The following is a 27,170-nucleotide window of genomic DNA, read 5'->3' as shown; positions in this document are numbered from 1 at the left end:
GTGCTCACTTGCCAAATCTAAAATCTGATTTCCTTGGCAGATATGTAGACTTGTGATAGGCATTTGGCATTTAATGTTTTGGGCAGCCTAACTTTAAATCTACATAAACTTCTCTGCCTTTTGCCTCTGCTGTGTCCGTAGATTCCAGGAGGGCTTCGTGTATGGACCTCAAGCGTTGGAGGTAGCAGACTTTTCAGCAGAAGGTAAAGCAGAGTGTTGCCTTCTGGTGTCATTGTGTGTGTGTGCCGGGGTGGGTACGTGGCAGGTGAGAACTCTTCACAGATGTCATCACAAAATAATTTAAAACGATGCATTAAGTATTTCACAAAATTTGAGGCCACGCTGTGTAATTTTATGCAGTGTTATCAAAATCTACACAAAATGGAAAGCCTTAGGTAGAACTAAAGACTAAATTTCACGCTGCTGTTAACAGTAGGGGTGATTAAGGAAAGAAAGCATTAACATATAACATATAGTATCGACGGTCTAGCTTCCTCAGACCTAGCTTCATGATGATTTCTTCCCGGGAAGTTGTCCAAGTCATTATTCATCTGTTGTCTTCTTCCCTGCTGCTCCTTTTACTGAAAGATCGCTTCATAATAGAGGCAGCCTAGTTCATGACTCATGGCTAGAGGACAGACATTCTTGCTGTAGGTCTCAGGTGCCAAGAATGTTAGCTTCCAATATGTTAATTACCTCTCTTTTCAGAACGTGTTAATATGCTCTTCTCTCAAGTTAGTTCTTGTTTCAGTAGAGAAATAAACACATCCCACATATTTGTAAAATATGTTTTTATAGAGACCTTCTTAATGAGTTACTTTTTAAGAAAATAATGTGACACACCTTTCCTAGGTAATGCTTCTTTGATTTTTTTTTTTTTAGATAGAAACATTTTGCCTTTTATGTGCCAGATACTACTTTTTGTGAACTTATAAAACCATTTATGAACTTTCTTCAGATGTTACCTGTGTAGAGGTTTTGTTGTTTTGTTTTTAAAAATCTATAGCAGCTAACAAAATGTACCCTTAGATGTAAAGTTCATAATGTGGCTAGTTTTTAGAGAGATTTTGAATGGGAATTTGAGGAATGGTTTTCTTATGTCTCCTGGAAATTTTATTTGTAGTGGCTGCACATTATACCTTATACATGGATTGTACACCTTCTGCAAAGTCAAGGTTGTATATGTGTATGTGTGTATATATATATATATATACACACATACACATATATACATATATATATGTATATAAAATATTTTCTTTATTTATTCATGAGAGACCAGAGAGAGAGAGAGGCAGAGACACAGTCAGAGGGAGAAGCAGGCTCCATGCAGGGAGCCAGATGCGGGACTTGGTCCCGGGTCTCCAGGATCACACCCTGGGCCAAAGGTAGGCGCTAAACTGCTGAGCCACCCAGGGATCCATATATATGTATACACACACACACACACACAAATATATTTTAGGGTAGTACATACTTATTAAATTTCTGTTCTGTGCCCAACACAGACTCCATCTTAAAATCAATGGACTTTAACTATTTCTTTTACCTTTCTCCTATTCAGAGAAGCTTCTTCTATTTACTAGGAGATAATTAATGAGAAGATAGATGAGTTTTGTACTGTTTTTTATGATTAGCTGCAATTTTACCTCTTAACTGCTTTTTCCTTTCTTTTACTCTTTTCAGTGGCCATTTGGGGAGATATTTTCTGTTTGCCAATAATATTGGAAGTAATTTCTTGAAGGCCTTTTCATGGTTCATTTTCAGGCTAGTTGGTTGTATTCACTACTGTTGAATTATGCAGCCTTATATTTGCTTAAGTAATACGAGTGTGGTATATTTGGTTACCAATTGAGAATCTCAATAGATTATCTTTTTTTTTTAACATATATATTTTTTTAAAATTGGAGTTCAATTTGCCAACATATAGCATAACACTCAGTGCTCATCCCATTCAATAGATTATCAAGCACTAGTATAAAAGATGTGAAGTTCTGCTTCTATCAAGGCAGAGAAAGACTCTCCTCCCCAGGTCCTCACCCCTCAGTTTCAATGAGAAAGATGTGATGAAAATACTCAAGGTATTTTTTCAAAAATAATTGCCTTTATTTTTTTAGGTCACTTTTAGGCTTACAGAAAAATTTTGTTCTCATATACTCCCTTACTGCCCCCTCTTCCCATAATCAGTATCTTGTTTTGGTGTATTTGCTGTAATTAATGAACTGTATTGTTCCATTATTATTAATTAAAATCCACAGTTTACCTTAAGGTTTACTCTTTTTGTTGTAGATGTTCTGTGGGTTTGACAAATGTATAATCACATGTATACACCAATATGATGTCATATAGAATATTTTTGTTACCCTGAACATATCCTTTGCTCTACCTATGTATCTCTGGCTCCTTTCCTTTGAGCCACTGGCAACCACTGATCTTTTTTTGTCTCTATAATTTTACCTTTTCCAGAATGGCGTAGTTACAATCACACAGCAGGTAGCCTGGGATTGATTAGCTTCTTTCATTTAGTAATAAGCATTTTGGCTTCCTCCATGCCTCTCCATGGCTTGATAGCTCATTTCTTTTTAGTGCTGAATGACATTTCATTGTCTAGACGTACCATAGTCTATTTATCCATTCACCTACTGAAGGCTATCTTGATTGCTTCCTTTTTGGCAATTATGAGTAAAGCCACTATAAACATTTATGTGCTGATTTTTTTTTATGTGCTGATTTTTGTGTGGATATAGTTTTCAATTCATGTAGGTAAATACCAAGGAGTGTATTTGTTGGATCATATAAGAGAATGTTCGGTTTTGTAAGAAACTGCCAAATTCTTCCAAAGTGACTATATCACTTTGCATTTCCACTGACAATAAATGAGCTTTACTGTTGCTTCATATCCTTGTCAGCATTTGATTTTCTGGATTTTAGCCATTCTAATAGGTGTATGGTGGTATCTTATTTTGTGTTTTAATTTGCAGCCCTCTAATGACATGTGATGTTGACCATATTTTCATACACTTATTTGTCATCTGCATATCTTCTTGGTGAGATGCCTGTGTAGATCTTTCGCCCATTTTAAAATGGAGTCATTTGTTCTCTTCTTGTTGAGGTGTTTTGTTTGTTTGTTTGTTTGTTTTTGTAAAGTAGGCTCCATGCCCAGTGCAGGGCTTGAACTCATGACCCTAAGATCAGGACCTGAGCTGAGATCAAGAGACTGACACTTAACTGACTTGAATCACCCAAGTGCCCCTTACTGTTGAGTTCTAACAATATTAAATTGTATATTTTGAATATCAGTCCTTTAATAGATACATATTTTGCAAATATTTCCTCCCAGTCTGTGGCTTGTCTTTTTAGTCTCTTTTTAATTTTTTTTTATTTATTTATGATACACAGAGAGAGAGAGAGAGAGAGAGAGAAGAGAGGCAGAGACATAGGCAGAGGGAGAAGCAGGCTCCATGCACCGGGAGCCCGACGTGGGACTCGATCCCGGGTCTCCAGGATCGCGCCCTGGGCCAAAGGCAGGCGCCAAACCGCTGCGCCACCCAGGGATCCCCTGTCTTTTTAGTCTCTTAAGTGTCTTTTGCAAAGCAGAAGTTTTAAGTTGTAGTCAGAAATCATCTCCAAATTCAAGGTCGTCTAGATTTTCTCTTACATTATCTTATAGGAGTTTTATTGTTTTGTATTTTCATTTAGATCTGTGTTCCGTTTTGAATTAATTTTTGTGAAGAGTGCAGGGTCTGTGTCCAGATTAATTTTTTCCATGTGGATGTCAATTAGTTCAAGCACCATTTGTTGAAAGACTTTTTTTTTCTAATGTTATCCTTTGTTGCTTTGTCAAGATTATTTGATGGTATTTATGTGGGTCTAGTTTGAGGCTTTCTATTCCATTCTATTAATTTATTTGGCTATTCTTTTACCAGGGCTACCCTGTCTTGATTACTATAGATTTATAGAAAATCTTAAAGTTGGGTAATGTCAGTCTTCTGTTTTTCTTCTTCTCCAATATTATGTTGGATATTCTCAGTCCTTTGCTTTTCCATGTCAACGTGAAAGACATTTTGTCAATGACCACAAAATAACTGGCTGGGATTTGATTGGGATTTTGTTGAATCTATAGATCACATCGGGAAAAACAAATATCTTGTCAATACTGAGTCTTCTTAGGCATATATACAGAATATCTCTCCCTTTATTTAGATCTTTCTTTGATTTCTTTTCTCAGTTTTCCTTGTATAGATCTTGTACATGTTTTGTTAGATTTATACCTAAGTATTTCATTTTTTGGGATGCTAATGTAAATGTTACTGTGTTTTTAATCTCAATTCCAACTTTTCATTGCTGGTATATAAGAAAGTAATTGACTTCTGTATATTAACTTTGTATCCTGTAACCTTGCTATAATCATTTATTTGTCTAGGAGGTTTTGTTTTTTTTTTTTAAGATTTTATTTATTTATTCATGAGAGACACAGAGAGAGAGAGGCAGAGACACAGGCAGAGGGAGAAGCAGGCTCCATGCTGGGAGCCCGATGTGGGACTTGATCCTGGGTCTCCAGGATCACGCCCTGGGCTGAAGGTGGCGCTAAACCGCTGAGCCACCCGGGCTGCCCAGTCTAGGAGTTTTTTGAGTCTAGAATTTTCCCCGAAGACAGTTGTATCATCTGTGAACAGAGTTTTACTTCCTCCTTCTCAGTCCGTATACTTTTTATTTCTTTATCTTACTGTATTAGCTTGGACTTTCAGTATGATATTGAATAGCAGTACCTTGTTTCTGATTTTAGCAGGAAAACTCTCTAGTTTCTCCTTATGAAGTATGACAACCTTGATAGGTTATCTAATCAGTAGTATAAGAGATATGATGTACTTCTCATATTAGGTCATAGGAGGATTCCTTCTTCTCATTGAAATTTCTATAAGAAAGATAGGATTAGGGGTGCCTGGGTGTCTCACATAGTTAAATGTCTGTCTTCGGCTGAGGTCATGATCCTGGGGTCCTGGGATCGAGCCCCCGCATTGGGTTCTCTGCTCAGCAGGGAGTCTGCTTCTCCCTCTCCCTCTGTATCTTCCCCACCACTCCTGCTCTCTCACTCACTCTCTCTCAAATGAACAAGTAAAATCTTTTTTTTTTTAAAGCCTTTTTTTTTTTTAAGAAAGATTTTATTTATTTGACAGACAGCAAGAGAGCACAAGCAGCAGGAAGCAGCAGAAGGAGAGGGAGAAGCAGGCTCTCAGCTGAACGGGGAGCCCAATGTAGGGCTCTGTCCCAGGACCCGGGATCATGACCTGAACCAGAAGCAGACGCCCAGTCTACTGAGCCTCCCAGGCACCTTGAATAAATAAAATCTTAAAAAAAAAAAAGAGAGACAGGATTAAATTGATGGTTATAAAAATATTTTAAGGATCCTTGGGTGGCTCAGCAGTTTAGCACCTGCCTTCGGCCCAGGGCGTGATCCTGGAGTCCCAGGATTGAGTCCCATGTCGGGCTCTGTGCATGGAGCCTGCTTTTCCCTCTGCCTGTATCTCTGCCTCTCTCTCTCTCTGTGTCTCTCATGAATAAATAAATAAAAATCTTTAAAAAAAAATATTTTAAATCATGGGATTCAGGCAGTTTTTCATATAATACCTTATATTTTGTAGCTGCACACATTATTTAGTTCCTCCATTCTCTTGTGAACTTCTGTAGAACAAAGATTTTACCTCGATATATTATTATAACAGTTGTATGGTCCAATAGATACTACAATAGGCAAAACTATTAAATGAAAAACTTAATTCTAGACTCTTACTGGTAACCTCCATTAGGAAGGAGATAGAAAAGGGAGATAACCAATAACATTAGTCCTCTAATCAATTAATCCATAAAATTTTGATTGTTAGTTGCTAGGTATTATGATTGCCACAAAGGCACACATGATAATGACACTCCCTCTCAGAAAACTTATCTATATAGGAAATGTTAATTTCAAGTGTTATGTTCTATTTTTGCATATATTTGCCAAACATCTATCTATCTATCTTTCTTTCTCTTTCTTTCTTTCTTTCCTTTCTTTCTTTCTTTCTTTCTTTCTTTCTTTCTTTCTTTCTTTCTTTTCTTTTCTTTTCTTTTCTTTTCTTTTCTTTCTTTCTTTCTTCTTTCTTCTTTCTTTTTCTTTCTTTCTTTTTAGATTTTATTTATTTGAGAGAGAGAATGGGAGAGTGAGTACAAGCAGGTGGAGGGACAGAGGGAGAGGGAGAAACAGACCCCCCATTGAGCAGGAGCCTGAAGTGAGGCTCGATCCCAGGACCCTGAGATCATGACATGAGCTGAAGGCAAATGCTTAACTGACTGAGCCACCCAGGCTCCCCCCAAAACTCATTCCTGTGTCATTTCCTAGGCATTCTTTTTTGGGGGGTGAGGAGCAGAGGGCGAGAGTTTTTTTTTTTTTTTTTTTTTAAGATTTGTTTATTTTAGAGAGAAAGAAGGAGCAGAAAGGGCCAGAGAGAGTATCAGGCAGATTACACTCTGAGCATGGAAGCCTGATCCGGGGCTCGATTTTACAGCCCTGAGATTGGGACCTGAGCAGAAACCAAGAGTCCATCGCTTAAGTAAAACTATACCAGCTAGGTGCCCCAAGAGAGAATCTTAAGCAGGCTCCATGTCCACACTGGGGCTCAGTCTCACAACTCTGAGATCATGACCTAAGCCAAAATCAAGAATCAGACACTCAACCGACTGAACCACCTAAGTGCCCTCCTTTCCAAGCATTCTGATGGAAATATCTATTCATGAATTTCTTTCATATTCTAAGAAAAGTTCATTATTTTGATGTAAGAACTGATAATTATTGAGCCTATAGCTGGACACAGTGCTAGGCACTTTGCATATGTGATCTCAATTATACTTTGAACAGTTGTACAGTGTTGTTACTATTTTTCTCAGTTTACAAATGCAAAAACTGGTAACCTGAGGGTATAAGGAACATTAACTATGACTTAATATAACAGGTGTATAATTCCATATCCCACACTCTTGAAGTCATACATTAGGGAAGAGTACCATACAAGGTGGTATGTGATGAATGTCATGTGTATAATACAGAGATGTGCTTGGTGAATGCAGAGAAGAGAGCTTTTTTTTTTGAGATTTTATTTATTCATGAGAGAGAGAGAGAGGCAGAGACATAGGCAGAGGGAGAAGCAGGTTCCATGCAGGGAGCCCAATGTGGGACTCCAGGATCATTCCCTGAGCCGAAAGCAGGCACTTAACCACTGAGCCACCTAGGCATCCCAGAGAAGAGAGCTTTAACCTTAGAGTATTTGTAAAATTTCTGGAAAATTTGTCTAATGAATAGGAATAATAAGGGGAAAGAAAGATTCATCACCGTGGAAAAGACAGCCAAAAGCAGAGAGTATTTGTGATTTGACGTATAATATAAAAATATAAGAAAAATTCCTGCTGTAATAGTAAAATGCAATAGAACAAATTCTGTCTTTTATTTTTTAGAAGAATTAATTAATTAATTAATTAAGAGCATGTTGAGTGTAGAGCCTGACAGGTGCTTGATCCAATGATCCTGAGACTGTGACCTGACTTGAAATCAAGATGTTTAACTATCTGAGCCACCCAGGCGCCCCTGTCTTTCATTTTAAACGAGGACTTGTCTCCTCCATTTTTCTCTTAACATCATTTCGGCTGGATTTGCTTATTAGGTTTTTGTTTGTTGGTTTTGTTGGTTTTGTGTTTTGTTTTGTTTTTTTTTTTTTTTGCTTATTAGGTTTTGAATATGAGACAGCAGATCACAGAACCACCACATAACTCCCATGTCCTCAGTCTCTCACCTTATCTTTGCTGGGTTAGAGCAATCAGTGTAGCAAGTGCAGAGGGAGCAAAAGCCTGGGGAGAAATGGGAGATCAAAGGAATCTTAAAAAAAAAAAACAAAAACAAAAAGATTTTCCTAAAATCGAGTATGTTTTATTTATTCCTTCTCCATATCTCATTTGGTTAAGTACCCCACAGATAGCCATGAATATGCTAAGGCTGTGGAGTTGTAAAGGCCTATAGGAGGTATTGTTTTCAGTGAAGGCAGTGTTTAGTTAGGAAGACCAGAGTAAAGCAAATCATTAGAAACCACTTAGCAGTGTAAAGCACCAAGTCCTGTTGTTTACATTGTTAGTACTGTTGAATCCTTTTTCTTAAACGATGTTCTTCAGCGTTTTGTCCTCTTTTCTATTCTCATGGTTTCATTTTCTAAATGCTTTCACATCACCATCTCCAGTCCACATCTCCCCTCTCAGCTCTTGGTTCATCCAAATGCCTTTTGGGCATCTCCATTTAGACAACACCATAGTCCTCTCAACTTCAACTTATCAAAAACATTGAATCACGAACACACAGATTACTTAAAATGCTTTTTTTTTTCTTGGCATAAAGTCCAGTTTCCTTGGGAACACCTGGGTGGCTCAGTTAGTCAAGCGCTGAACTGTTGGTTTCAGCTCAAGTCACTATTTCGAGATCGGGATCGGGAGATTGAGTCCCCTGCGCTCAGTGGGGAGTCTGTTGGAGATTCTCTCTCTCCCTCTCCTCTGCTCCTACCCCCCACCCTGCGTTCGTTCTCCCCCCCCCCCTCTCTCTCTTTCTCTCTCAAATAAATAAATCTTAAAAAAAAAAAAAAGGTCCAGTTTCTTTAATATGGCTTACCTGTTGTGCTCCATCTGGCTCTGCCTTCTTCTTTGTCAGCTTTATCTTGCTTTCCTGGATTCTAAATCAGCCTTACTGAACCTCAAATGCATAGTATTCTTTTGCCTGTGGTACATGCTATTCCCTTTATCCAGAAGGGGAATAAGAAGAGATGAAGCTGTAGTGATTATAAAGGCACAGACTTCCTAGATCCAGGTGAATCCCGAATTTGGCACTTACCTAGCTGTGTAATCTAGAGTGAGTTAACCTCTCTGCTCTCAGTGTCCTCATCTGTACGATGGAATGGCAATAGTATCTGCTTCACAGCATATTGTGAGGATTGAAAGAGTTAGTATAGTTGAGGCTTTTACTAAGGACTATATAAATGTAGCTCTTAGTGTAATTCTTATTGTAAATGTGTTGTGCTATTGGATGATATTAATTTTTTATGTTTTAAAGATGATTTAATGTTTACCCATAAACTATGACTTGATTGGCTGGTTCTTGTAATTGATATTTATCTTTTTTCTTGGCTGAGTGGCAGCTTTGTATTCCTTACTTCTTATTTTTTAGGTTTTTAGTGATTAAAATTTGGTCTTAGGTTGACATTCTCATGAAATAGATCATTTGACTGTTGTCTTACCTGAATTTTTATACGAATGAATTCAGGTAAACTTCTATGGAAAATTTTACTTGTTAAATTAATATTATTTTTAAAAAGATTTTATTTATTTATTTTATTACAGAGAAAGAAAAAGTACATGAGTAGGAGGAGAGGCAGAGGGAAAAGGGGAGAGAGAACATCTCAAGCAGACTGTGCTGAGCATAGAGCCTGACATGGGGCTCGATCTCACCACCCTGAGATCATGACCTGAGATGAAACAAAGAGTTGGATGCTTAGTTGACTGACCCACTAAGGTGTCCCCTCCATGGCAACTTTTAAAAGAAAATTAAATTAATTCTTAATAGCTAATAGCTGACTTTTTACTTTATGATTTATGTGCCATGCTGATTCAAGTTTCAAGTAAAGTCTTTTAAAGGACTTCACTTTTTTTCTTTCAAGTGTATTTCAGAGATTGTAGATTATAATGGTTCAAATGGTTTGAGTTCTAACAAGGAATACTTATTGTATTATTAAATAGACTCTCTGAAAGGAAAAGCTCTTGTTTCTCTCTCTATTCACAATTCTACTTACTTACATCCAACACTTCCCAGAACACTTCTGCTATCAGATGTGTGACTCTTTTCTCATAGTGACCAATTCTCCAATACCAGCTGAGTATCCTCCTACAGTTTAGCTCAATTTTGACACCGACTGCTTGAGTGTCAGTTGGTATCAAAATTGACACCACAGACTGAAGGGTCAGTCCCACAAGACCACGTCCAGCTTCAGACCTCCATAAAAAGCAGTGGGTTCCCAAGTCACCTACTACTTCCATCCAACTCAACTACAAATTGAAGGTTCCTAGGACCCCCTCCTCAAGGTCACTCATTTGCTAGAAGGGCTCACAGAACTCAGGAAAACAATTTGATTACTAGCTAACTGGTTTATTATAAAGGATATGTTAAAGAATACACATGAAGAGTCAGATGAAGAATTTATGGGATGAGGTCTGTGTCTGGAAGGTCTGGAGCACAGAAGCTTCTGTCCCTATGGAGTTTTGGGGTATGCCGCCCTCCTGGCAAGCAGATATGTTTTTGTTCACCAATCTACAGCTCTTAGTATTCTGTATTTCAGAGTTGAGGCTTCATTATGTAGATGTGACTGATTAAATTGTTGACCACTGGTTTTCAGCCTCCAGCCCTCTTCTTGAGGATGTGGGTGTAGTTGACGGGAGAGGTGAAAGTTCTCATCATCTAGTTTTCCCTCATCAACCAGCCCCCATCCTGTGATTATCTAGGGACTTTCTAAATAAATTCAGGTCTGGTTGAAAGGGGCTTGCTATGAATAACAAAAGAGTTTCTTTCACTTTTACCCTTTTGGAGCTATTCTAAGGACAAAAACTAAATATTATAAGAGATGCTTCTATGCTTCAAACACTTTGGAAATTACAAGGGCTTCAGGATCTGTGAGCCAGAAACCCTGAAGGAAGACCAAAATATATATTTCTTACTTCATCACAATATCACATTTTTTATTATCACAGTAGTTAAGGTCAGCCAGGAAAACATGGCAAAACCTAAGTTTTATCAGAAGTTTCCTCAGTGGTCTCAGGTTTGGCAGAAACTTAAGTAGTATGGTGAAAACTTACATGTATTTAAATTTTAAGTGTTGATTTTGAATCTTGAAAGAGGACTTAGGTTGTTTCCATATTGACCTCAAACTTTCCAGTTGGGTTCTTCCCATTTGTCTCTTGGCTCTGGTGGAAGACCCTGAGGGCAAAGTATTCCCCTGAGGGGAACTGAAACTACCCTGAGGCAATAGGGCCCACCTTAAGCCTAAGAGACTCCACCTGGGATGGACTCCATGACAATGATCCATTTGACCTTTATTGCCTACCTGCATGTACCCGCTCACCTTTGGCCCACATTTTCTTTATATAAACCTGGAAATAGTTTCAGTCCTTTTGGAGACAGTCTTTGAGAAGCTGTTCTGCTGTGTTTCTGGTGTGGGCCTCGCGGAAATAAATTCCTTGCCCCACCACCCTCATCTCTCTGCCTTTGGATTTTGTCAGCAATGACTGGTCTGTTTGGGACCCCTGGAGCCAGGTGCTCTTGCAACCCAGTGCCCTGGCTGTAGTTTTGACTGTTAATTTGTCTTCAGCGTATTTATTTTTCATTGAGACTTATGATTTGAGTTGAATTTGTGAAGACTGAAATATGAAATGTACTGAAAGGAACAAATTGTTGATCTAGTTCTATCTGATCTGACAGTGCTAGATGTGAGAATGACAAAATATTTGTATTTTTCTCCTTTCCTTCTAGAAGGAGATAGTTGCTGTCTGGTAAATTTTTAGATATGATGACTTTTCCATTAAAAATATGGGTGTTTGCTTATTGCTGTCATTTTATCTCCCAGCATATTTTACTTTTGTCTTTAGAAAATATATTTTTTATTTTTTTTTAAAGAAGATTTTATTTATTTATTCATGAGAGACACAGAGAGAGAGAGAGGCAGAGACACAGGCAGAGGGAGAAGCAGGCTCCATGCAGGAGCCCGACATGGGACTCAATCCCCAGACTCCAGGATCATGCCATGGGCCAAAGGCAGGTGCTTAATTGCTGAGCTACCCAGGTGTCCCTAGAAAATATATTTTTTAAAGAAGATTTTCCAGATTTTCTGTTATGCTGAAAATATTTTTAAAATTAATCAAGACTAATAAACATGTTTATTTCAGTGCAAAAATGTTTAGTTTCTACTATTTGCACAGCACTTTGTTAGCTCCTAAAGAGATACAGAGAAATGAGTAAGACAGGGGCCCCGGGCTAAGTGGTTGAGCGTCTGCCTTTGGTTCAGGTCGTGGTCCTGGGATCCTGGGATGGAGTCCCACATTGGGCTCCCTGCATGGAGCCTGCTTCTCTCTCTGCCTGTGTCTCTGCCTCTCTCTCTGTCTCTCATGGATAAGTAAATAAAATCTGAAAAAAAAAAAAGAGAGAAATGAGTAAGATAGTCTCCTTCCTCATTTGGGAACTGGAGCAAAACGCATGAGCTAATTCTAAGTAATTTTAATAACAAAGAGTATGGTACAGACTTTGAGAGACTTTGAGCAGTGTGTGTTCTCCTGGTCCATGCCCTTGCAAAACATCAGTAGCTGCCAAATATGACCAGTTTACCTCTATTCCCTCCTGTTTGACTTTGCTTCTATGTTTGATGCTTTTGCCCAGCTATGTTTTTAATACTTGTCTTTTGGCTTCTGTATACAACTTCCTTATTTTTCTTTTAACTCTAACTGCTGTCTGTTATTTTCTTTCCTCCTCAGTTTTGTTTTATTAAGAAAAGTTTTGTAAAAGCAGAAAAGTTTAAACTGTAGAACAATGAACATCCACATACCCTCCACCTAGATTTCAGTTTTGTTACCATTTTTCTGTATTGCTTGCTCTCTCTGTATATGTGTGTGTGTGTGTGTGTGTGTGTGTGTCTTTTGTTGCTATTGAACCATTTGAATTAAGTTGCCAGTGTCATGACATGAGACTCCAAAATACTTGATCTGTTTCTCCTGAGAATGAGGATATTCTACATAACTATCCTAAATTATCCTCTACTTAAGAAAATTAATAACATAAAAATTAAAAATAAAGTTAACGATGAAATTATCTAGACTGTATATTAAATTTTCACCAATGTCCCACAGATAAACCTTTTTAGCTATTTTGTTTGTTTTTAAAGTAGGCTCTATTCCTACGTTGGAGCCCAGCATAGAGCTTGAACTTACATTCCTACCAGTATGTAGGTGCCATGATATGAAAGAGCAGTCAGTGGCTGCCATCTTCAGCTCTTTTTTTCTTCTGAGCACTTTTCTTTTGTGATCACATTTACTTCTGTGGTTTTAAGAGTTGCCAGTGATGTAGTGATGTTTACTTTTCTGAATTCCGTTTCTGTTATTTCCTTTTGTTCATCCTCTTCTGGCTATCTAGGAACCACTTCGAAATCACTATGTCTAAAATGAATTTATTCTCAACTTGTGAACTGGCTTATTGTCAGTATTGTTTATTATTGGGCAGGGGACAGGTGTAGAAGGTGTAGTGTAAATGGCTTTATTCTCACTGGGACAACACTCTTGGTAGGAACCTCATCTTTAGCTGCTTCTCTGGCTGTTCAGCGCTCTCTCATATACATACACAGATGTGCACACACGTTTATGCATCAAATATTTCTTCAATGCCTGCAATATGCCTATATATATTTGGCTATGGTAGATGAGCCTATCTCTGGAATGCCTTTTGTATACATTCTTTCCATTCCTAACTGTACTTACTCTGATTTTGGTCCTTATCAACCCTTTTATAGGACTTTTACAACATTTGCCCAACCTCTGGTTTTAAATCCTTTGATCCATCCTGTACACTCTCTGCCTGCTTTGCTAAGAGTACCTGTTTGATCATATGTTTCTGTTGCTTAAGAACTTCTGATGGTTTCCCATTCATTATACAGAAAAAAATGCCAACTTATTAGCATACTGTATAAGACTATGCTAATTATACTTTGCTCTTTTTGTGTTATTCCATCTCTGTGTTCTAGCTATATAAGTCTTCTGCTAACTTCTTGAATATAGCATAGATTTTAATTTTCAGACTTTGTCCATACATTTCTGGTGTCTGTAAGGCCCTGACCTCTTTTTTTGCTTAATGAAATACTACTCATCTCTCAAGGTCCGCTCAGATATTCCCTTTGAAAATTATTTACCGATAGCCTGTCTATCCCCTTCACCAGAACCAAAGACTTTCTGTTCTTTATCTGATGTACTTTGCATATACATGTGTGGTAGTGCTTATCAGATTGTGTCCCTTTCTGGTGTGTCTCTCGGTGTAAAGGTTCACAAGGGAAAGGATCATCTTGTCCTTCCTACTTTTCCTAGAGCCCAACACAATGCCTGGTACACACCACAGGCCTAGTAAAATATTTCTGAAAGGAGAGGTTGGAATTATTTGCTACATTTACTCTCTGTAGCAAGTAAATCTGATTTAAGATTCAACAATTCTCATAGGAAAATAATGTTTTATATTAAAATTTTGGTTTATATACTAAATATTTGCTAATGATTACTTTCTGTGTAATACAATCCTGAATTATTTGTGTTTTCAGCTTCACACTTTGATGCCTATATCTTAAAGTATTACTGCAGATGTATTTGTTTTAATTAAAATAACTTCTGAAACAAAACAGAGGATCATAAGCGAAGAGAGTAAAAAATAAAAGAAGATGAAATCAGAGAGGGAGACAAACCATAAGAGACTCTTAGTCATAGGAAACAAATTGAGGGTGACTGGAGAGGGGGCAGTAAGGGATGGGATAATTGGATAATGAGCATTAAGGAGGGCACATGATGTAATAATGAGCACTGGACATTATATAAAACTGATGAATCACTGAGCACTACCTCTGAAACCAATAATATAATGTATGTTAATTAATTCAATTTAGATAAAATTAAAAAATAAATTATTAAAAAATTAAAATAACTTCTGAGCAGTAGAAATTTGCCATAATAGGAGCTTCCGAAATTTTATCATTTCAGAGCCTTTAGATTAGTAAATGTTTATCAGAAATGGAATTCTGAATGAAGGAAATAGTATAACATGATAGATTATTTTTCTAGAGAAAGAAACATTAATCAGTTTTTAAGAAAACCTAAATAAAGGCTGTCTTTCTAAGGAATGAAGGCAAAAAGATAAACTCTTGTCAAATCTCCATGTTGCAAGGGAATCGTGAACTTTAATAAGGAGACCATTATTGTATTTTGGTGATGTTAAGAGAATGAGTAGATGAAATGTTTGATAGATGAAAACAAAGAAGGTGGTAGTACTATTTGACATTTTTCATTAATAAGGGGGATACAAAATAGTAAGAGTAACTTGTGTTACAGGTTTTGAATATTTCAGAATTATTTTAAAAGTCTTAGCATTTAAAAAAGAAAAATTCCTGATAATTAAAAATATTATGGTGTGGAACTGTTTATGAGTGAAATGGTGTGGTATGTGGATTTTGTTTCAAAATAATCAAGAGGGTAGGCAGTGGAAATAAGACTGGCCATGTGTTGATAATTGTTGAAGCTGTGTGACAGATACATAGAATATTTCATTCATTTTTGGAAAATTTCATGAGAAAAAATTTAAAAATACTATGCTATCATATAATACAGGAAAGAGTTCCCAAACAAAGAATCGCAGGCTGAATACTGAGTTCATGATATGGAAACACTCAGAATGATAACAACGTAAAACTAAGTGATATTTTTTGGTTTTTGTTTTTCCGAATTCTTTTCTTCCATATGTATATGTTTTCCGTGTATGATGTGGAGGCCTCTTAATCTGCTAAGCCAAATCAACACATATTAAAAGAAAGGGATAGGATCTTGCTTTATGTCCGCATTCTTGAAGAAAAATTTGTTGGTAAGACTTGGGTGTCATACTGTTTGAAGAATGTCTTAATTGATAACACCTACCACTATAAAAACTGGTAATACTGTACTGTCTTAGATACTGTATTTCTGATGATTTCATTACTTCAGTTTTACTCTTAAGGTTTGGAAAAGGAAATTTGATGAATTCATAGAAGAGTCTGTCCTTTTTTTTTTTTTTTTTAAGATTTCATCTATTTATTCATGAGAAACACAGAGAGAGAGAGAGAGGCAGAGACACAAGCAGAGGGAGAAGCAGGCTCCATGCAGGGAGCCCGACGTGGGACTCGATCCCGGGTCTCCAGGATCACGCCCTGGGCTGAAGGCAGCACTAAACTGTCGAGCCACCCGGGCTGCCCAGAGTCTGTCCTCTTAAGGGACATAAGAGAGAAGTGTTCAGAAGTTGTTCTGCCATATGTCTTTCCTTCCTTCTCTGTGTCTCTTCCTTTTCCCCTTCTTGCCTCAAGTTCTTTTTTAGACACCAAGAAGGTCATCTTTGTGCTACATCCTCTAATCCATATCACCTATATAGGCTCAGGTCCCTTCAGCCTGAAACTACTACGGTAGTTCCTCAGTAAACACCATTAGGGCATCTCCCTTTTGAACTCCTCAGATATTTTCATTTTTGGTTGGACTTTTTCTTTCTATCCAAAAGAATCATTTATGAGCCAAAGGACCTTCTGAGATCCCCCCCCAAGTCTTGTCCTTCATGATACCATCTTCCGCATCAGCAATCTCAGACCCTCAGACTTCTCCTTGATTCAGCCTTCTTGATCTTCATTATTTATTAACCTGGTCCTGCTGATTCTTCTTTTAGAATGACTGTCACAAATGTTCCGTCTTTTCTTCGGTCTTACCGTTACCACTCTGTTTTGGAGAACACCGGGCTTGGAATTGGAAGGCTTCATTTCAGTTCTGCTTCTGGATGCTTGCCTAGCTTCTTCATCTTTAAAATGAGGAGGGCTTACCAGGATCGCCTTATACCTGTTTTGGAGCTAACACTCTGTTACACGAATCCAGGTCCTTACCTGCTCACACTTGCATTGTGGTCACCTCCTAATTGTTTTTTCACACCTTTAGTCTCAGGCTTTCCTGATGAGATTAATCTTCATACATAACATTCATTGCCTACAGAGTAAAATCTTCTATTTCGTGGTCTCCATTTATTCATGTCATCGTTTCTCTGGTTAGTGGTGTTCTCATTTACACAATTAGAGTGGAAACTCCATCCATCTTCAGAGTCTTCCTGTCTCTCCCGTACAGAATCAAATTGGTTACTAAATTCCGTCAGTTCTGACTCAAAAACGCCTTTTGAATCCATATTTGTTCTCTTCTGCCGCTGTTATAATCTAGTTCTTCATCTTCTCTTATCTGGACATTTGACGCAAACTACCAAATGTTTGCTCTGTCACCAGTTTCTAGTTACCACAGTTATCTTTCTGAGCAAAGATCTGTTAACTACCTTTTCTGTTCTAAAAACCTTTTGCAAAAAAAAAAAAAACAAAAAACAAAAACAAACCAAAAAAACCCTTTTGCTCCACACTGTTGACATATGAAATGCAAGTTTTTTTTTTTTTTTTTTTCCAGGACTCACATGGTCCCTTCCCTTTACTTTTCTAATTTGTCTTCTGCTCCTTGTGATCATGCCCCAGCTTCCAGCCATACTGAGTATTAGCAGTTTCTGGAATATGCCTCTGTTGTTTTTCTCATGCTGTACATCTGCCTGTAATTCTTGGACCCCTTCATCTCTTCTCTGCTTGGGGAACTCCTCCTTAAGCATCACTCACATAGTTACCTTCCTTAAGGCTCTGAAAGAAACAGTCTGATTCTCCTGTGTCTTATGCATCCATCCTGGGTATAGTGGAAGTCATATAAGAGTTATTTGTTTTTGTTTCCCACTCACCCAGATTCTCTTTCCAGGTAGATTGTGAACTCCATGGTGTCTAGTGTAGTCAGTCTCTAATTTTGTTCATTCTCAGAGTTTGGCGCAGTGTTGGAGCATATAATATTTATTCAGTAGTTGTTTGTTGGTTGATGTAAAATAAAATAGTAAGCCTCTTCTGTTTTCCATATAAAAAACAAGAAAAATATTTAACCCTATTAGTTTGAAGACAATTTTTTTTAAGGATTTGTTTATTTATGTTGGAGAGTGTGCACATGAGAAAGGGGAGAGGGAGAGAGAAAGCATCCTCAAGCAGAGTTTCTGAGTGCAGAGAGCCCTTCGATCCCAGGACCCTCTGATCAGGACCTGAGCCGAAGTCAGGAGTCAGACACTCATTGGACCTAGCCACCCAGGTGCCCCATGAAGATGAAAATTTTTATCTCAGTATTGCTTGAACTTGAATTTCCTCATCTTATCTTGAAAGATGCTTCTAATTTTTTTGTCTGTCATAGATCCTTAGGACCGAAGATGGCCCAGGGCTGATCTGGACACTTGGTAGTAGTATTGATAGGAGTCAAAAAGCCTTGGTCCTAATTATGATGATAACGGGTGGAGTTTTGGCCTGTACTTGTATATACAGGCTCCTAAATGGTGCTTCACCTTGCTAAAAGTGACTGGAGGCTGGTCATCAAGTTTGTTTGTTTATTTGTATTTAAGATTTTATTTATTTATTCATGAGAGACGCACACAGAGAGAGGCAGAGACACAGGCAGAGAGAGAAGCAGGCCCCGTCTCCAGGATCATGCCCTGAACCAAAGGCAGACGCTTAACCACAGAGCCACCCGGGCATCCCTGGTCATCAAGTTTAGACATTATTGAAAAGTCTAAAACTATCTTTACCATTAAGCCGGTTCCTAATATTTCATTCAAGAGATGTTCCTGAACTTGCTTCTTTAAACTTGAGAAATTCTTTCCTGAATTATATTACAATTTCACCGCTGAGCCTGTTTTTCTGCCTGGGATAAAGCTTTCATTTTAAGGCAGCAATTTCTACAATTTGTACAAATATGTGCTTCTTATATTTTCTACCATCTATAGAATTGCTTGCATCACGAGTTTTCCAGAACATAGTGTCTCAGATGGAAAATGTAATAGAATTGCAGTCTCTGCCAGATTTATTTTTCTATTTTGTTATTACATAATGTTCCTGTTGAATAATTGTTTTTCTTTGTCACTGCTGAGTGAAGCTCACATGGTTTTGATATACATTACAGCCATATAGCAGAAAATGTCTTTAAATTTAAAAAATTGCATATTAAATATATCCATGTTTATTCTAAAAATTTATGTTTTTGAGTCTCGTGGATTTACTTAGTAACCTCCTTTGATTATTATCAATATCAGGTGTCCTAATCGTAGTATCTAATATACAGTAAAATTTAGGAAGCAGTTTCTCTAAAGGCTTTGGAATTACTTTGTCTGCTTTTATTACAGCAAATAATAAAGTACTTTTATTTATTTTATTTTTTTTTTTTTTTTTTTTTTTTTTTTTATTTTATGATAGTCACAGAGAGAGAGAGAGAGAGAGGCAGAGACACAGGGAGAGGGAGAAGAAGCAGGCTCCATGCACCGGGAGCCTGACGTGGGATTCGATCCCGGGTCTCCAGGATCGCGCCCTGGGCCAAAGGCAGGCGCTAAACCACTGCGCCACCCAGGGATCCCCTAAAGTACTTTTATTTAAAAGTTAAAGTAATTTAGAAAGAAGATTGTTTTAAGAAAGAACAAGTTGCCTCTAAAAGCCAGGCCATCATAGCAGTGTATGTAGGGCAAGTTTACCTGCTTTTCAACCTTGTCATGTAAGAGAACAAATTGTTCGTTTACGATACTTAATATTATGTGTGCCTGAGACACATAAGCCGTGGGGTATGAGTTGTCACTGCCACTTGGAGAAAACCCCCAAGACAGGCAGCACTCCCATAGGTTGAGAGCAATAAAGCCTCTTTGCCCCCTGGCTAATCACTGAAATATTTGTGGGCATTGTAGGAAAGGTCACATGTGTAGTTTTCATAACTAAGGTGTTGGCATCTGACCAAGGACTAGCACTGAGAGAGCACGGTGGTCAAAGTGAGTCCCATGTGCCCTCTTGGGATCTGCCCCTTCTTCATATGGTGAACCTTAGAGATGCCACATTATCGCCTACCATCTGACAGTTAATACACAAGAGAAATGGCCATGACCTATCCACTTTCTTTCATTCTCAATTTCAAAGCTGCAGATAAACCTTAAGTTTTCAGATCTTTGAGTATTTTGCTAATTTAGCAGATGGAAGTTATATTTAAACTTATTAAGTGAAATAATTACTGGGTTTGTTCCTAGATCCCACCCATATAATTCAGAGTAAAGGCCTATGCTTCAGTTTATTCTGCTCAAGCTTTCAAATTCCTTTGACAGCCTGGATGTGAAATTCAAAAGTCATTAATGTGATGTGTTAATTTTGCACTTTTTGACTTACTGCAAAAAAAAAAAATCTTATAGTTTCCATAGCAACGATAACCTATCCAGATTGTGTAATATTCTTTACAGTATTAAAAATAAAACCATGCAATTACATGAGCTTCTGGAGCACTTCATTTAAGGGAACTGGGGATTGAAATATTTCTGTTTTAAAAGATTATGATTTCATTGAAAATTTTGCCAAAAAGCTTATATAATTTTGTTTTAAGAATTTAACAAATTTTTAAAATATTTAGCAATAGATACTTGGTAGTTAAAGTAATTATTAAGTGAGAAATTTACATCATGAGCATTGCGTTAAATCTCTCAGGCATGAATGCTTTTACACACATGTTCACACATACATTTAAGGGGGGGGATGTTTGGCTTTAATTACATTCAGTCACCTGCTGTTTGTACTTCTTAGTGGCTTCTGGGTGGTCTGAAAAAAAGCCTAGCTTTATGTTTGGAGGAAACAGGATAGAGAAAAAGGAAAAAGTGATTACTTAAAGCTTTCTCTAGTTTTGACTTTGCTTTTTAAATTAACATGTCTAGGATATTACTTTGAAGATACTAAGGATTGTTTTAGTACGTGACTATTTTCAGTGTCAAATTATTTTGGCTTTTCTCTTTTTCTCCTCTAATTCTAATTTAAAAGATGTTATAATATAATATTAGCACTAAAGTTAATTATAAGTTCTTACATCTTAACACAACTGATTTTCATCTTTTTATCATCTTAGCATATGTCTAGATATATGTATAATTTTATATGGTATAATTTGTGTATTTTCTAACTAATATATAGTAAACATTTTCCATGTTTCTGATGATGGTCGTGATTATCATTTTAGTAATTGCATAACAGTCTGTTTTCTGTTGATATATCTGGTGTGTTTTCTGTTTGTCAAAATGCTGCTTAATTATTTCCTGAATGCCATGTATTGGAAGAAAAATGGATATAATTTTCAAACTGATTGTGGGAGACAGTAACTGTAATTTACTTATTTGCCCAAACCATAGATGATTGTGAAAATCTTCAAAAGGCACGTAAAATGTTTTAAAATGCATGTAATGAATACTCTCTTAAATTACTGTATCTGCGAGGCACTTGGGTGGCTCATTCATTTAGATGATTTGATTTTAACTCAGGTCTTGATTTTGGGATCTTAGGGTCGAGAGTTCAAGCCCTGTGTCAGACTCCATGCTAGGCATGGGGCCTACCTAAAAAATTGCCTTATCTGCCAGTAAACACAGTATGGGGAAGATAAGGAATAGGTAAGTCAGGCAGATGTGGCACCATTTAGGTGCCATCATTTGAAAAAACCATCATGACATGATGAAAGCTTGCTGAGGCTCCAATATTTGTCAAAAGACAAAACTCAGAGAGTGTGGATGATACTCCTTTTATCAGAACAACTCAGAATATGAACCACATTTCTGACATTTTGCTGTGTCCAGTTCTGGTGTCAGTACCCCGAGGATACTGTGTTGCTCTAGCCACTCATGTGAAACTGTTTTTTTTTTTTTTTAATGGACTGTATCACCATTATTGAACTGCTGTCTTCCCTTGGTTGAGCACCCTGATAACTACTGGGATTTCCCAGAATTCCTAATCCTACCTTTACTATTTGGAAAATTTACTATAACTACTAGGGTTTTCCTAGAGTTCTTGAGAATGAGATGTTGGTGGCTAGAGTTTTAAAGACTTTCAAGGCTTTTGGTTGAGGTCTTTAGGCTTTTTTTTTTTTTTTTTTTTTTTTTTTGAGGTCTTTAGGCTTTTGAATGCCCCCTGTCCTAGTCAGAATAGGGTGTCCCAATGGGTCGAGATTCTTCTATAGCTCATCCCTCCTATTAAGTGGTTCTTATACTACGAAATTACTTTAAACAAATATAGAAGTTTGCATCTGTCATTTATTTTTGTAGTTAATGTTTTAACAGAATGCTTTCATAGATTACAGATAATTAAGACAGGAGTAGAATTATCTTGCAATATGCTTGAGTTTATATTTATACTTGTTTACTTTTTGAAACTAGTGCTGTGTTTAGTATCCTGTTTCAATTTTGAATTTTGTGTTTTGGCTCTGTCTAGTGTTTTCATTGTGACATGAGGTTTTTTTTTTTTTTTTTTTTTTTTTCGTATTTTGTATTTCTGTAGTTGTAATATTATCAGAACCAGTAAGCAATGCATGCATAGTGAGAGTGTTTATATATCACTGAGAGACTAGTGTATTTTTATTGTTTTTGTAGCTATGATTTTGAATCTGAAAATAATGTTTAGAAAAAATAATTTTTTTTTGTTCATATGCAGAAAAGATGAAAAGGAATATGCATTGAAGCAAATTGAAGGCACGGGAATATCCATGTCAGCTTGTAGAGAGATTGCAGTAAGTGAATATCAATATGTTTTTTATTTTGTTACTGATATTGGATGATGAGTGATATTAATATGAAATAGTTTCAGTGATGTATTCCATGCGTAGTTATTTCAAAGTTGTCAATTAGTTTAATGATATTTTATATAAGATGAAAAAGCTGCATAAACTTTAATTACTTGAAAGTCATCTTTAAACAATCTCTTAATGTTATTTAGGATTTATAATCTTAGGAATATTGAATGAGCTACATGATGATTTAATTAAATTATGAATCAATATAATTCATTACTAAATAATTATTAATATCACTAATTAATGTAGTTCATTATTAATACAATTCATTATTGATAAGGTAACAATTTAATGCCTATTTTTCTTGTAATTTTAGGACTGATATATGTCTACAGAGAAAGGGGTTTATTATTAGATATTATGCATATTAAATTTTTTTTTCTCACATGTTTTAGTACTAGATTTTGCTAGTTGCTAGAAAAATAGGACTATCATTATAATAATAGGGTAATTCCTTAAAGAAAGATAATTTCTTTCTTTTTTTTGTCTTTATATGATATATTGTGCACTTAAGAAATGATTGTCCATAAGAATACCTAACATTTCCTATTTGCTAGGTACCAGGCTTACTAAGTGCTTTCAAGAATTAGTTAATTTACTTCTCACAACAAACAATCCTATGAAATGAGTACTTTTAATATCTCCACTTAACATATCAATAAACAAAGGCAAAGCCATATTTGTGGCTTAGAAGAGTTACCATTATATTATCTTATTTTAGTTCATTTTCTTATTTTAGTTCTTTAGTTTCTTTTTGGGATTTTATCATGATATCACATCTACTAGGGATTTCTGTCTCAAAATTGTCAAATGTTTATATTGTCTGTATCCATTAGGTATTTCTGCTTCTAATTTGGTAACTGTACATATATTGCCCACAGCTCCATGTTTCTGCCTTACCCACATTGAAATACTCCAGCATCACTCAAAGAAAATGTGTTGTACCAAAGAACACACGGGGCAGGCAATCTGTAGAGTTGAGTGTCTGCTGGCCTGAGTGACTATTTAGTCCTGAGTGCCAGTTTCTTTATTTGTGAGATAAGGGAACTATAAGGTCTCTTCTAGTTATAAACTCTTTGCTTTCAGAATGGGAGCCTCTCACTAGACTATGCACACTTTAAGGGGCAGAGACTATCTTTTTATCTCCAATTCCTAGCATAGTGCCTGCCATATAACAGGTAGTCCATAAATGTGTATTGAATAAATAAATGAATAAACAGAACAAAAATAATTTTACTATCAGTCCATGATCCTAAGTTTGCTCTAGAATATAAAATTTATGGTTTAAAAATTCCAGTTTGGCAGTTTTCTATAAATTATAAGGTGGTATTTGTAATGTTTTACCTGAATAAGCATTTGGTAAGTGATTTTTTAATTCCCTAAAATTCTTAAACATGTTGTCTCAACCATTGTGAATATGGTGTGCAATTTTGCTATTTTATTTTATTTTATTTATTTATTTATTTATTTTTTAATTTATTTATGATAGTCACACAGAGAGAGAGAGAGAGAGCGCGGCAGAGACACAGGCAGAGGGAGAAGCAGGCTCCATGTACCGGGAGCCCGACATGGGATTCGATCCTGGGTCTCCAGGATCGCGCCCCTGGCCAAAGGCAGGCGCTAAACCGCTGCGCCACCCAGGGTTCCCCAATTTTGCTATTTTAAAGTACTGTAGTATAGTATAGCATTAACTCCCTTTCTGTGAGTTAATTGGGGGAAAAGTTGATATTTAAAGTATTAATTATTAGGAAATGAAAGCCCAGTTGTAGATGTCCTTTTGTCCTTTTTGAAACAGAGACTTCTCTATGATGAGTAATCCATGGGTTCCCATTTCTCTACAACCTCACTAGCATTTGTTGTCTATTGTCCTTTTGATGATAGTCATTATACAGGTGTGAAGTGATCGCTCATTGTGGTTTTGATTTGCATTTCCTTGAGGATTAGTAATATTGAGCTCCTTTCATGCATCTGTTGGCCATTTGTTTGTTGTCTTTGGAAAGATGTCTACTCAGCCCTTCTGCCTATTTTTTAATTGGATTTTTTTAAACTATTGAATTGTATGAGTTTCTGATATATTTTGAATATTAATCTTTTATCAGATATATGGTTTGTAAATATTTTCTCCTATTCTGTAAGTTGTTTTTTCATTTTGTTTTTTATTTTGCTGTGCAGAAGTTGGAAAAGCATGACACATTCACAGTCTTCATATTTTTATTGAGAATTTGCTTAATAGACCTTTGAAAGTATGCAGTTTCTAGATTGAATAGTATTTTATCACTACCTGAATGACCTAGCCCCAATGTGATAGTGATTTTGACACAAGTTGAGCATGAATATTATTATGTAGTGGCTAAGTGCATACATATTTCTTTGTACATTACAAGCCTGCTAACACAGTTTTATAATTATTGCTTTATGTAATTTTTTTAAATCATATAGAAGAAAAAAGTTATAAACAAAAATACATTTATGTTTTTTTACCCATGTTTTTACCTTTACCAGTGCCCTTTATTTTTTATGTAGATGAATTATGTATATATACATATATATATTTTTATATACATATATATACACACACATATATACATATGTATATATTCCTTTCATTTTAAGTGAGGGTCTCCCTTTAGCATTTTTTTTAAAGATTTATTTATTTATTTATGAAAGACATAGAAGAGAGAGAGAGGCAGAGACACAGGAGGAGGGAGAAGCAGGCTCCATGCCGAGAGCCTGACGCGGGGCTCGATCCCGCGACTCCAGGATCGCGCCTTGGGCCAAAGGCAGGCTCTACACCGCTGAGCCACCCAGGGATCCCCCTTTAGCATATTTTTGTAAAATAGATCTGTTAGTGATGAATTCTTTCAGTTTTTGTATTTGGGAATGCCTTATTTCTTTTTTCCTTCCTCACCCGGTTCCCCTTTGATTTTGCAGGATAGTTTTGCTGGTTATAGAATTATTTGACAGTCTTTTTCTTTCATTACTTTGACTATATTAATCCACTGCCTTCTGGCCTCCATGGTTTCTGATGAGAAGTCAGTTGTTAATTTTATGAGAATCTCTTACTCACGAAGTAAGTAAGTAATTTTATGAGAATCTCTTATACACGAAGAATTATTTTTCCTGTTACTTTCAAGATTCTCTTTTTGTCTTGCTCTTTTGACTGTTTGACTATATGTGTGTAAGTGTGGATCCTGTTTGGAGTTTGTTGAGTTCTTGGATATGTAGATTAATGTTTTTTTTTTTTTATTTTTTTTTTTTAATTTTTAAAATTTATTTATGATAGTCACAGAGAGAGAGAGAGAGAGGCAGAAACACAGGCAGAGGGAGAAGCAGGCTCCATGCACCGGGAGCCTGATGTGGGATTCGATCCCAGGTCTCCAGGATTGCGCCCTGGGCCAAAGGCAGGCGCCAAACCGCTGCGCCACCCAGGGATCCCAGATTAATGTTTTTGATGAAATTTGTCAAGTGTTTAGTTATCATTTCTTCAGATACTGTTTCTCCCTCTTTCTTTCTCTCTTTTCTTCTTAAGACTCCCATCATGTGTGTTGATAGGCTTGATGGTATCCCATAGTTCTCAAAGGCTCTGCTTATTTTTCCTAATTTTTTTTCTATTTTTGCACAGACAGGATACTTTAAATTGCCTACCTTCAAGTTTGCTGATTCCTTGTTCTGCCAACTCAGATACGCTGCTGAAATTTTCATTTTGTTTGGACTTTTCAACTCCAAAATTGCTATATGTTTCTTTTAATAGACTTTATTTTTAAAGCAATTTTAAGTTTACAGCAAAATTGAGTTGAAAGTCTAAAGATTTTCCATATATTTCCTACTCCACACATGGATAACCTACCTTATTATCAACGTCCCCCACCCCCACCAGAGAGGTACATTTGTTATAATGATGAACTTATGTTGATACCCAGAATCCATAGTTTACATTAAGTTTCACTCTTGGTATATATTCTGTGGATTTGAACAAATGTTTAATGACGTGTATCTGCCATTATTGTACCATACAGAATATTTCCATTGCCTTAAAATCCTTTATGCTCTGCCTATTTATCCTATACACCCTCCTACCCTGCCTTGGCCCCTGACTATCATTGATCTTTTTATTGTTTCCATAGTTTTGTCTTTTTCAGAATGTCCTATAGTTGGAATCATAAAGTATGTGGCCTTTTCAGATTGGCTTCTTTCACTTAGTAATGGACATTTCAGGTTCCTTCATGTCTTTCATGGCTTGATAGCTCATTTCTTTTTAGCACTAAGTAATACTCCATTTTCTGGGTGTACTATAGTGTGTTTATCCATTCATCTACTGAAGTACATCTTGGTTGCTTCCAAGTTTTGGCAGTTATGAATGAAGCTGCTATAAATATTGTGTGCAGGCTTTATGTGACATAACTTTCAACTCTTTTGGGTAAACACCAGGGAGCACAATTACTGGGTTCTATGATAAAAGTATGTGTACTTTGGAAGAAACCACCAAACTGTTTTCCAAGGTGGCTGTACCATTTTGTATTTCCACCAGCAATGAATGAAATTTCTTGTTGCTCTACATCTTCGCTAGCATTTATTGTTGTCAGTGTTTTGGATATTAGCTGTTCTAGTAGGTATCTTATTGCTAT

The 27,170-nt window shown here is 36.5% G+C and overlaps 1 protein-coding gene across 10 annotated transcripts in view; it reads left to right on the top strand.

Annotated features, from left to right (window-relative positions):
- The window catches only part of CDK19 (cyclin dependent kinase 19), a 158,262-nt gene that overhangs the window by 39,513 nt on the left and 91,579 nt on the right, over positions 1-27,170 (top strand). For 7 of the 10 annotated variants that reach the window (XM_049092466.1, XM_025444894.3, XM_049092463.1 and 4 more), the window contains exon 2: positions 22,407-22,482. In XM_049092466.1, coding sequence (XP_048948423.1) covers positions 22,407-22,482 — 76 coding nt within the window. Of the gene's footprint in view, positions 1-141; positions 204-22,406; positions 22,483-27,170 lie in introns of all 10 variants that reach the window. The other 3 variants (XM_025444896.3, XM_049092467.1, XM_049092464.1) reach the window with 1 other exon arrangement.

This window comes from Canis lupus, chromosome 12 (assembly GCF_003254725.2).
Source record: "Canis lupus dingo isolate Sandy chromosome 12, ASM325472v2, whole genome shotgun sequence".
Taxonomy (NCBI): domain Eukaryota; kingdom Metazoa; phylum Chordata; class Mammalia; order Carnivora; family Canidae; genus Canis; species Canis lupus.
This window is presented reverse-complemented; position numbering and strand designations above follow the sequence as displayed.